The following is a 12623-nucleotide window of genomic DNA, read 5'->3' on the forward strand; positions in this document are numbered from 1 at the left end:
AAATTAGAAATGAAAAAGGAGATATCACCACTGATAGTGAAGAAATTCAAAATATTATCAGAAACTACTTTAAAAATTTATACTCCAATAGATCTGAAAACCTGGATGAAATTGACAGATTTCTAAGCACAGTTAACCTTCCTACACTCAACCAAGAGGACATAGCAAGCCTAAACCAACCAATAACAACCAAAGAAATAGAAATGGCAATAAAAATTCTTCCACCAAAGAAAAGCCCAGGCCCAGATGGGTTCCCAGCTGAATTCTACAAAACCTTCAGTGAACAACTAATACCAATACTTCATAACATGTTCCGGGAAATTGAAAGAGAAGGAACTCTTCCAAATTCCTTCTATGAGGCCAGTATCACATTAATCCCCAAACCAAATAAAGATACCTCAAGAAAGGAAAACTACAGACCAATATCCTTAATGAACATAGATGCAAAAATTCTAAACAAAATACTAGCTATACGCATTCAAAACTATATCAAGAGAATAATACATCATGACCAAGTCGGATTCATCCCAGAAAAACAAGGCTGGTTCAACATACGCAAATCAATACATGTTATTCACCACATAAATAGAACCAAGAACAAAAACCACATCATCATAGCAATAGATGCTGAAAAAGCATTCGACAAAATCCAACACCCATTTATGTTAAAAACACTGCAAAAAATTGGGATAGAAGGAAAGTACTTCAACATCATCAAGGCAATATACTGCAAACCCAAAGCCAACATTATATTGAATGGGGAAAAACTGCAAGAATTTCCGCTTCAGTCAGGAACAAGACAAGGATGCCCACTATCACCACTCCTTTTCAATATAGTCCTTGAGACTCTTGCTGCAGCAATCAGACAAGAGAAGGAAATCAAAGGAATCCACATAGGAAGAGAGGAAGTAAAACTATCCTTATTTGCAGATGACATGATCCTTTATCTGGAAGACCCAAAGAACTCAACCAAAAGACTTCTGGAGCTGATCGACAAATTCAGCAAAGTCGCAGGTTACAAAATCAACCTAAAGAAATCAGTGGCCTTTCTTTATGCCAACAACGAATCCACAATGAAAGAAACAAAAACAACAATTCCATTCACTATAACCTCAAAACCTATAAAATACCTAGGAATAAACCTAACCCAAGATGTAAAAGACCTCTACAATAAAAACTATAAAACATTAAAGAAAGAAATAGAAGAAGATCTTGGAAGATGGAAAGATCTCCCGTGCTCATGGATAGGCAGAATAAATATCATCAAAATGGCCATTCTGCCAAAACTGATCTATAGGTTCAATGCAATTCCCATTAAAATACCAGTGACATTCTTCAAAGACCTAGAAAAATCAATCATGAACTTCATATGGAGAAGGAAAAGACCTAGAATAGCCAAAGCAATTCTCAATAACAAGAAACACGCAGGAGGCATTACAATCCCAGACTTCAAACTATACTATAGAGCAATAGTAGTAAAAACAGCATGGTACTGGCACAAAAACAGATATACTGACCAGTGGATTAGAATAGAAGATACAGAAACAAACCCACACATCTTTAGTCAATTAATCTTTGACAAAGGGGCCAAACACATACGCTGGAGAAAAGACAGCCTTTTCAACAAGTGGTGCTGGGAGAACTGGCTAACCATTTGTAAAAAGATGAATCTAAACCCCTATATCTCACCCAACACAGGAATCAACTCAAGATGGATTAAAGACTTAGAAATTAGACCCGAGACGGTGAAGTTAGTAGAGGAGAACATAGGTTCAACACTACAACATATTGGCACAGGCAGTAACTTTCTCAACAAAACCTCCAAAGCTCAGGAAATTAAAGCAAGAATAAACAAATGGGACAACATCAAACTAAAAAGTTTCTTCTCATCAAAGGAAACTATCAATAACCTAAAGAGGAAGCCTACAGAATGGGAAAGGATCTTTACCAGCCACCATTCTGATAGGGGGCTAATATCCAGAGTATACAAAGAGCTCAAAAGGCTCTACACTAGCAAAACAAACAACCCAATCAAGAAATGGGCAAATGAACTAAATAGACACTTCACAAAAGAAGAGATACAAAGGGCTAATAGATACATGAAAAGATGTTCTTCATCACTGGCCATCAGGGAGATGCAAATCAAAACTACACTGAGATTCCATCTAACCCCAGTCAGAGTAGCAAGCATAAAGAAATCAAACAACAACAAATGCTGGCGAGGATGTGGGGAAAGAGGAACTCTTTTACACTGTTGGTGGGAGTGCAAACTAGTTCAGCCACTATGGAGATCTGTGTGGAGATTCCTGAGAAAGTTGGGAATAGATCCACCATATGATCCAGCTATACCACTCCTAGGTATCTTACCAAAGGGGTTGAATTCAGAGAAATACAGCAACGTATGCATACCTATGTTCATAGCAGCACAATTTGTAATAGCCAAAATATGGAACCAACCCAGATCACCATCAACAGATGGATAGCAAAACTGTGGGAAATACACACAATGGAATTCTATTCAGCCATAAAGAAGAACAAAATTACATCATTTGCAAGAAGATGGAAAGCCCTGGAGACCATCATGTTAAGTGAGATCAGCCAAGCACAGAAGGAGAAGATACACATGTTTCCTCTAATATGCCCAAACTAGAAAACACAAAGGATACCAGTAGGACCCCAGATATTAGAGGGGAAATACTAGCTAAGTTTTAATGGAAAGATAGGAGAGGAGAAAGACCGATCTGAATTAATGAGGGTCTACACCTGAACATGTGTAAAATTATGAATAAGACATGGTTAACCTGGACAACCATTGGTGGGGGGGGAAGGGGGAGGGGGGGAGAGGGCACCAAATATAGTATAAATGTATACTACTTATGTTCAATAAAAATTGTTAAAAAAATAAAATAAAATAAAATAAAAAATTCCATTTTGGCAAGACAATTGTTAAGTGCCAAAGATTTAATTCAACTTTAACTTATTAGTCATTGTGTCAAGGTACCCATACCCATTATTGGGTATTTTAGCATAACAGATACTGTTGCTATGGGCAAGGCCATAACTCTGATATTTGCTTTTTCTGTCATGTCCTGAAATGTTCTCAGTAGCTCCCCTAAGATTATAGGGCTGCCTTGTTTAAGTTTAGGGGAATTCCCAGCTATGCCTGTAATTTGAACCCCAGGATTAAGGCCATGAAGATTTGACAATTTATAAAGGCTATGAAGATTTGACAATTGGTGAGTATCAGTAGATGTTATCAAAACTCAGTTGTAGTGGTGCAAAAGCCAATTAGCAACCTTTTGTCTTGCTTTTTATTGCTATGGAAATTGTTTTAGTAAATTTTGGATTCCCCATTGGTTAAAAGTTGTGGAAGCTTTGTTTAAGTTTTTTGTTTCCTCCCTCTGTTTCACCATCTTGTTTGTAATTACTGTATAGAGTTTCGTATGTATGTATATTGGGGTGAGGTTTCTCTCTACCTTATTCATATTTATGTTTCCTTCTCCAGTCACTGATCTGTATAATCAGGATGAGAATCTCCTCCAGGGTGATATTTTGTACAGGGTTTAAGGACTCTGGGCTTAAGTCACATCTGAATTGACACCTTTTCTATGCTTTTTCGTATAATCCTAAGTATCACAACCTTGATTTGACTATAGGAGTATAGAGTATCCACAACAAAGGCATTCTGGAAAGACCTAGTGAGCCATTTGCATTCAGGAGTATGGGCCATAGCATTCCACATAGCCTTCTTCCTCAAGAGTGACCAGGATATCAGTGTTTCCCATGAATATTCTAGAGAATGGCAATGCCTGCTGGGGACAAGCAAACAAAAGTCACCGGGAGTCTGCTCTGAGCCTGATGTCAGTGCGGGCTCACACTACAATCCAGACATTACAGTTCAATATGAGAAACAGACAGGAATGGACAAAGACACATGAATCAGGGCTACTTTTCTCCTGTCTTTACCAAGTATCAAACTTTCCAACTTAGCAAATTTCCAACTCAGTCGGGTATTGCATAGTAGAGACTGTCTTGCTCAGCAAATGCAGCAAAGCAGCACAGCTCCGAGCACAAGTTTTCCAGCAGTCACGAAAATGTGTGCCAGCCACAGAGCTAGTTAGCAGACTTAAACAACAAAAGGCCCTCTAGTGGTGATGGCCATCTCCTAGATGCTTCTGTCAGTCGCAGCATTCAACCCAAAGAGAAGGACCCCCCCACACACACACACACCCAGAACTTAGTTCAGGCCTCTAGACTGATGATGCTACTTTTCCACCAAATAGAAAAGAAAAAGAAAAGGCATTTTACTCACACAATGAGGCTTTCCAGGGAGACCTCACAAGCAGGTCCAAAATGGCTTGAGCAGGGAAAGGAGACCAGCTTGGCTTTATGACATGGAGGTAGGGCTGCTGCCAGGGTTCCCATGCACTAGCTGTGCTTAGGTGGTTTGAACTTCCCACTGGAGTAGAAAGGGTTGTCACCAAACATCCATAAAAATGAACCCGATTTTATCACAAACTTACACCAAGCAAACAAGACGCATTTGGTTTGGGCTTTTGAGGGGAACTAATATGATGCTATTTCAGGATATTTTAAAGACAGAAAATTGACTTATGAAACAATACCTATCAGTGATTTCTTACTAGGAGGCACATTAGAAAACTGAGACAATGTAGTTTCAAACTATAACTCTGCCCTCCACCTCTAAGACTCCAAAAAGATTCTGAATCATATCCTACCACTTGTCATGAGGATGAAACCTCACTGAGCCATGATTGCTGATAGGAATGGCATGGCCTAGGCAGGAAAGAGACTCACTTATAAGAAGAGCCATGGACAAATGAACCTCTTTATTTGAATTTAATACCTCCACATTCTGGCCTGGTTTTAATTTGATGGCACTAATTTCTCATTTTTCCCTTTAATGTTGTACCTTTGTTCATAATGTCCCCTTTACTGAAATGACCCTTCAGCAATCAGATCCTCAGCTAGACCTAGCCTTTACTCAAACACATGGCTGTGCTATTTCTATCTTGTACCATTTAGCTTACTCTTTAGTGTATTTGTATTACTTGTGTATCTTATCTCTGCAGCCAGACCACAAGCTATCTGACTGCAAGATTCATGGCCGATTCATCTTTGCATTCATTGCTCATGAGTTTTGCTAATAATAAACAGTAGATATGTGTGTTTAATGAGCGAGTGAATGAATAAACAGAGTATCAGATATTACTCTATGAAAATATGCAATGTCATTATAAGCACGTGAACTGGGTCAACAAGAAGAAAATCCCGATTTTACCTATAGAGAAAAAAAACACCCATTTGACTTACAAAACTCTTCATGTTTTCAACATGTGTTTTAAGTAAGCTACTCAGTAACTTTCCTTTGGGGGGGGCACAGACTGTTTCTTCTACAGTGTCATATCATCTTTGTATCACACAAACGAGGTTAGCTTTCAGACACATTTTATAATTTCAAGAATGCCTTATGGTCTTCTAAGTGTTTCATAACTATCATCTCTTCACAATATTAAAGTGTGAAACAGAGGCATGCTACAAATAGAGAAACCGAGGCTGAGGCTGATTGGAAGGCCATAAAGCTTATGAGTGGGGGAAATAGGACCAAAGTCAGGATCCTTGGCAGCTAAAGCCCAAGTTTTAACAATTGTGTTTTAGCACTTCTATTTAACAATGAGAGTTATGGCTTTTCATAACTGAGTTAATGTTGACCCGGAGGGAAAAATCCTTAGGCTAGCCATCTGTGAGAATAACTAATCATGCATGTACCTAAATTTAAAACATTTTCTCTCTCTCCCTACATATATTCATTTTCATATCATCTTAAAAAAAAATCCTGATCCAATTTACCTCTCAAGGAGTCAAGATGCTATCTTAATTGCTTTAATTAAATACTAGATTTTAGGTGTTATATATACCTTTCCTAGCAGGATACATTTCTGTGAATAAGTTTTGCCTCTAGCCCTGCAGCAATCCAAATCCTTCTACAACAGGCCTTTTAATGAAGAAGACAGATAGTACTGAACACGCCGTTGTATGATCAGGTCTGAAATCCCTTCAGCAAACATTTATGTGTAGAATATGTATCATATCGCCTTGAAGGCATGGAAGCCTTTGTCCCCTACAATGGAAGTCATGTTCTAAATGAGGTAGTTTTATCTATACTGTCCCATTAGTATTTAATCCTCATAACCTCAGCCCTTTAAAATACAAACTGTCATTTTCTTTTATCAGATGAGAAAACTATAGTTCATCAAAATAACAACTGCTACTGAGACAAAGTCACAATAGTTGGGGTAGAGTCAATTGGACCAAGGTGGAGCTGATTCCAAAGCACATATTTTTTCCCCTATTATTCTAATGTACACACCGTAGGATTATAACAAATATGCAAAAATATTGGGGGGAAATCCAACCACAATTTGCACTGGTTAATCAATTAATTAAAATCATAAAGCTAGAAGGGATTTAAGTGACCTGGTTCATCATCCTTATTTTGTAGACAGAAAAACGGCTGCTCAGGAATGTGGCAATGGCTTGCGATCACATAGCTAGCTAGTTTAGAGGCTGAGCTGTGATCCGACGCAGGCCTGACTCCAAGTCACCAGTCTCAGAGTGGCCTAACTTCACACTTAAAACAGGGCTTCGTGAACATGAATGATAGTGACAAGATAAAGTCCTAGGTCTGGAGTCTAAGTGGATATTTAGCGAAACACCTTTCTACCTCATCCTGCCCTGCTTGTAAAACTTGGGCAGACATCTGCTATTTCCTATCTGAGATCCCTTGAGGGGCTGCTCATCCCTGAGTGTAAATCAGCATCCTAGTCAGGTGTAGGTAGAGATCTAAGTGTCCTATTAGGTTTTCCCTTCCATTTCACCCCTCCAGAGCTGGGTAGCACTTCACTTTTAAAAGTCCACCAATTAGCACTAGATGCAAAGTACAACTACTTTAGCATTGATTGCTGTGCCCACAATAACACTGTGAAACTCAGGCCACGTTTATCCTACTGATTGGAACAATGGAGACCGTCCACTCTACAGACTATCTCAGTCTCAGGGGTACATGAAGATTGATCTTTGCAGTCATATGGACACAGCCTTTGAAGTACAGAGCAACAGAGCACTAGATTCAAACACTTTAGATAAGAAAGATTATCAAATAATATGAAAACACAAATGCATTAATATCACTTCTCATTAAGTTTTTCTTTTCTAAACACTTGGCAGAGTGCCTAGCCTACATGGGGTACTCAATAAAAATTGAACGAATCATTGCTCCAATATTTAAAATTCTATATAATTAGTAAGAACGACAGAGGGAAGCAGAGGCTTAACTAACCTAATTCAGTCGTCTTTTATACCACTGGCTTTTATATACGCCTTTAAAAGGGTTTTCTGCTCTACGCCTCAGATTACTGGAGTCACCCATCAAGTTTGGTAGATAACTTAGTGAATTCAGCAACCAAGGACATACTGGGTATTAGCACCCTATTATGTGCTAATACAGATTTATTAGCCCAGTAAAGCTCAGATGCACAGGAAAACAATGCAGTGACTTATACAATAATAGAAACATAAAATAATAGAAAGTAAAAGGTGAATAGATTTATTTGGGAGACTTGTGACTAGAGGGAAGAGATATCCAAGGAAAGTTTTTATTGCCAAATAGAAGCCTGTGAAACAAGAAAGTAGGCAGGAAGGAAAGTACTGTTTGGCATGGATGGATGAAGTCACACCACCATGCACTCTTTTGAGCAACTCAATAGAAGAAATATAAAAAAAAACCCATCATTTATTGAGTATTCTAGAACTGGACCCTTTCCTAATATGTTATCTCACACCCATCCTGGACACAAGTGTCATTTTCTAGAAGACAAAATGTTAAATGACTTGTCCGAGATGAAACTGAGTAGCAGTGCTGCACTTTAGTGCTTTTCAGAAAGTGTTCTGTGGATTCCCAAGAGTTTTGCAGTGGTTGCCCCGGTGTGGTGAGGAGAGGGAAGAGTGTAGCCTATGTTCTACTCTCACAAACCTGCTTCAACCACAGCAGCTGCCTTTTGGTATTTCACATGTCAGACCGGCAATGTATGACTTTGTAAGAATTAGAGAACTGCTGCTTTAAAGGACCAAAGACCCAACCACTATAATTGAACAAATCAGTTTCTTGGGGCCAGACTCTGCAACTTGGTCAACATGGCAGATAATTGAAAATTGACTGTACTAAACATAGCCTAAAATATTCACATCAAAGAGGAAAAAGAAAAACATTCAGGTTCCACACTTTAAACTAGCAGACATCTTCTTTAATTGAGGGCCGAGGCAAGACTGTTTAGATATGGGGTGGCTGTAAATGACAAATGCCAATCAGTGATAACATGGCTTCCCAAAAGCACAGGTAACAGGGGTATTCCTGCCCCCGATACCCCAAGCTGGCCCACAATATTACACTCATTTCTCTACTGCAAACCATGTGGCAAAAATCTCTGTTATTGCTTCAGCAAGTCTCCCACTGACAGCAGAGGCAGGTCTCCTGCTGCTGGGAGCCACCAGGGAAAAAATGGCTCTAATAACTAGTGGAGTCACTTGTGAGGCACTTTTAATTGGATCAATTTCCTCTCAATTACACAATCTTTGAAAATCAGATGCAGTTTCGTAATCACAACATGGAGCTTTCGCTAGGTTAAAAGCAAGACAAACTAGTTCGACATCACCTTAATTACCTCTTTACCTATCCTCTGGGCACCTATCACAATGGAAGCTAAAGGGGTGGCGGTGGCGCGCTGCCACCAAAAAATAATTTTGAGTAGCTCAGGGTAGAAATCTTGTTTTGTATAAGCAAGGGGCAAGCTCTGTCTCGGCATCACCCCTGCACCTGAAAAGCAAGATATGTTGCTTAGTAAAGCTTGCATCGCTGAGTCACAAATTCTCTCAACTCTGGCCTTCCTAAATGTATAAGACTATCTTCCTTTTTTGGATTATAAGTATTAAACATATTGTGGAAACTTAATTTTGAACCCGGTGTTAGTGACTCTAAGCCTTGGGGGCTGAGTCAGATGAATGTCGGAATGAGAACTGGATCATTTTGTTAGAATGGTACTTCTGGCTGAGTGTTGACCTGGGTAGATCTCTGTGCACTCAAAGGATGCAGCCTCAGATAAAGAAGCAAAATATCACAGTACAAGTTATTCCTCTCCTTGCCTCCCAAATCCCATATTCAATTAAAAAAGACATGAACAACAGTGATGAAGAAACAGTTATCAATTATTTAATGCTTGATAGAAGAACTGAAATAAACCCTGAAACATACAGTATGCACTCACATGAGGAAAATACAGAGTAACCACGCAACGGTTCTGTTGTTTTAGTAATGAAAATAGATGTCCGCATCCCCACTTTGTTGGCCCTGGCCTGTGTTGTACAGTTCCGAGACAACTCTTAGCACAGGTCAGTCAGTGGAAAGACTTTAAACTGGTGAGCCCTACAGACGTATCAAGTTTGCTAATGATATCGGCATGTATGTTTGCTTATCCCTCGCTTCCTGTGCTGTGGCGTACTTCCAGTACATATGCTCCTTTAAAAGGCAAACAGTTTCCAGGCTGAGGTCTTCGGTACATTAACCAACTAGAGTCAAGACCCATCTGAGATGGCACAAATCCCCCAGCCAAAAGGTACTGCCTTCCAAAGGAACTATGCCTATCCCTTGGTGCCATTCCCTGCATGTGCTTCCACAGTGGTGAAGGGGATCAAACCTGAGACACATTGCTACCGGGATATGCTGTCTGGACTGTCACCGAAAGGGAGCAGATTCCACTGGGGCATGCACACAGAATGCATCCAGTATCCAAGAGAAATTCTCAGATGAAGCACATTCTGAGAGAAAGGAAACAAATGACCAGGGAGGGGCATCGCAGCCTAAAAGAGAAACTCCACAAGGATTCAATACAGGGACAGATTTCAAATACAGGGGCAAAATGCTAAAGTGGCCCTCTCTATTGAAGCCTTAGAAGTGCCTAATGTCTAGTGAAACTTCAGCTAACACCATATGTGTCCTATTTAGGGTAATGCCTCAGTTAAAGCTCTAAAATTAGGAAGGGGATGGGGGGAGAACAATCACTAAAAATCAGAGCTTCTAAAATTCTAGGACAACCCAGCTGGAATTAGCACACAGATCAAGTCTACTCTATAGTACTGCCAACTACCACAGACTAAGGGAGAAAAGATGGCTGGGAGCAGAAGACACTGATGTTTTTCATCCTCTAAGGGGTGGAATATCTTCTCAGATGGTAGCTGTATATCTTGATACAATGATCCCAACAGTCCAAGACCAGCAGCTGCCCCTTTGGAGTGAGGGCGATGCCCACTGGACAGGTAAGCCCCTCTCGAATAAGGACACTGTAGCCCCCACCCTTAGGAAAATGGAGAATTTCCTTGCGACTACTATCAGCCACGATGAGGTCACCGCGAGCATCCACACACATGCCAGCGATGCAACGGAAATCCTCGTTCTCCGAGAAGAAGTGGCTAATCTGGCGGCCCAGCTGCCCATCGGGGCCCACGGAGCCAATGGAGAAGCCTCCCTCCAGGTGGTGCTCATTCTGCCGATTTTCCAGATTGAGGCCCAAGCCCTGGGTGAAGTAGACGGTGCCCTCAGCATCACAGGTGACAAACTTGGGCCGCACAGCACTACAGAGGCAGCTGTACTTGACCACCCCTGCTCCGCGGTCAACAGTGAAACACCAAAGCTTTCCACCTTCCACGTCAGTTACCACGAACTGGCCAGATGGCAGGGCTGTGATGCCCCATGGTTTGCTCAGCTGGCTCCTGTGACAGGCCACGCAGTGGCCATCCAAAGTATATACCTTGAGGGAGTTGTCATAGCTGTCAGTCACACCAATCAGCCCATGGCAGTTCATGGCCACGGAGAGAGGAGTGAGATTGGGCAAATCAGCTCCAAGGAAGCTGAGCACAAAGCTGTCAATGCCACTGGGGCTTCGGCGTATCTCCTTCAAAAAGCCCTTGCGTGTAAACACTTGGATACGGTAGTTGCCACGGTCGGCGACCAGCACCTCGCCTTGACTGGTCACATAGAGACTGACTGGGAGGTTGAACATGCCTGGAGTGCTGCCTTTGGCCCCCATCTTCTTGAGAAAGAGGCACTGCTGGATACTGGAGGCTGCCTCAGAACTCCGCTGTTTAGCAGGCGAGGCCCTTGGGCTGGCAACTACTTCCTCGGGGCTCATGTCCATCTCCCGAAAAGTTACAGAAGAGGAAGCAGCAGAGGCCGCAGCCTCCATGGCCCAGGAATCTTCCATGTTAACCGTCCGGGGCTTCTTCACAGCCTGCCCTATTTGGAGGGGGCCGACGTGACCGACCTTAAGGAGCTCCACGTCTTGCAGGGTGAGCTCCCGGGGCAAACTGGCTGTGAGCTCTGGCTCCTCCTCATCAGCTGTCTCCTCCAGGAGGGCTACATCGGCCTGCTTGATCTTGGCCAGAAAGTAGTCACAGCGAGACACAGCCTGCACCTCCGCGATGTTAAGCAGGTAACTCTGCTCCTCGACCACTTGACTATTGCACTTCTCAACTTCAGCCAAAGAGCCTGTGAAGAACTTCCGCGAGCGCGCCAGCTCATCCTGGACCCTGCGCTCCTCGTGCCCATACTCCTGGAGAACGGCTTTGTATCTTGCCTGAAGGTCTTTGGAAACACCTTCCAAAGCCACCTTCCGTCGCTGCAGCTCCCCCATGAGCTCCCGCAGACGGGTCAACTTCTCCCCAAAGTCCCGACGCCGCTCCTCAGCTGCCTCTTTGACGGGGAGCGTGCAATGACTGGGAGGCTGGTGGTCTGCGTCCCGGCAGGGCTCACACAACACCAAGCCGCAGCTCCTGCAGAACTGCCGGGGCAGCCGCCGCCCACAGGCCCGGCACATGAGCAGCCCCACGGCCTCACTGAGCCCAGCCGTGTCGATGATCTTCAGCACTGTCAGGTTGTCCGTCAGCTGCGTCAGGCTGGTGATGCGGGTAATCTTACTGCAGAAGGGACAACGGACACCATTGATGCTGCTGGCCAGCAGCTTCTCCAGGCACTGGCGGCAGATGGTGTGGCCACAGTGCAAGAGCTTGGGCCGGAGCTGCTCTTCGGAGAAGGACTCCATGCAGATGGGGCATTCCAGCACTTCCCGGAGGGCATCCAGGTTCAGGTGAGAAGCCGCTGCTGTGGCCATGGCTCTTCTTGGAAGGGTCCTGCTAGCACAGCCCAGAATGGAACAGCTTAATATTCATGCCCCGGAGAGTCAACTTCCTGGTAAAGAGAAAAAGAAAGCACTGTTCATTTTCTGCTGCCTATATAACATCAGTCAAGAACCATCTACAGAATAGCTGTGACCACTCACTCGTTCAGTCATTCACTTATTTGACAAACATTTATCGAGGCCTATTATGTGTCAGATGATGGTGACATGCAAGGAAACAAGACAGCCAAAGCATTACACCTGGGTGAGCATTCAGGAAGTAACCTAATTTTCTAGAGCTCAGTTTCTTCATCACTCATCTGTAAAATAGATATAACAAAGGCATCGACCCTCTATGGCTATTGTAAGGCTTAAATA

General features: G+C 42.5%; 2 protein-coding genes across 6 annotated transcripts in view; one reads left to right on the top strand and one right to left on the bottom strand.

Annotated features, from left to right (window-relative positions):
• The window catches only part of ASTN2 (astrotactin 2), a gene marked incomplete at both ends in the record, with an annotated part of 976717 nt that overhangs the window by 735583 nt on the left and 228511 nt on the right, over positions 1-12623 (top strand). The window lies entirely within an intron of this gene.
• TRIM32 (tripartite motif containing 32) lies at positions 10278-12284 on the bottom strand (the record flags this gene model as incomplete). Its single annotated transcript, XM_080709365.1, has 1 exon — positions 10278-12284. Exon 1 carries the CDS (start codon positions 12237-12239, stop codon positions 10278-10280), a length of 1962 nt encoding a protein of 653 aa, XP_080565491.1. The 5' UTR covers positions 12240-12284.

The sequence above is a fragment of the Muscardinus avellanarius genome (assembly GCF_963383645.1).
Source record: "Muscardinus avellanarius genome assembly, chromosome: 13".
In the NCBI taxonomy this organism is placed as follows: Eukaryota; Metazoa; Chordata; class Mammalia; order Rodentia; family Gliridae; genus Muscardinus; species Muscardinus avellanarius.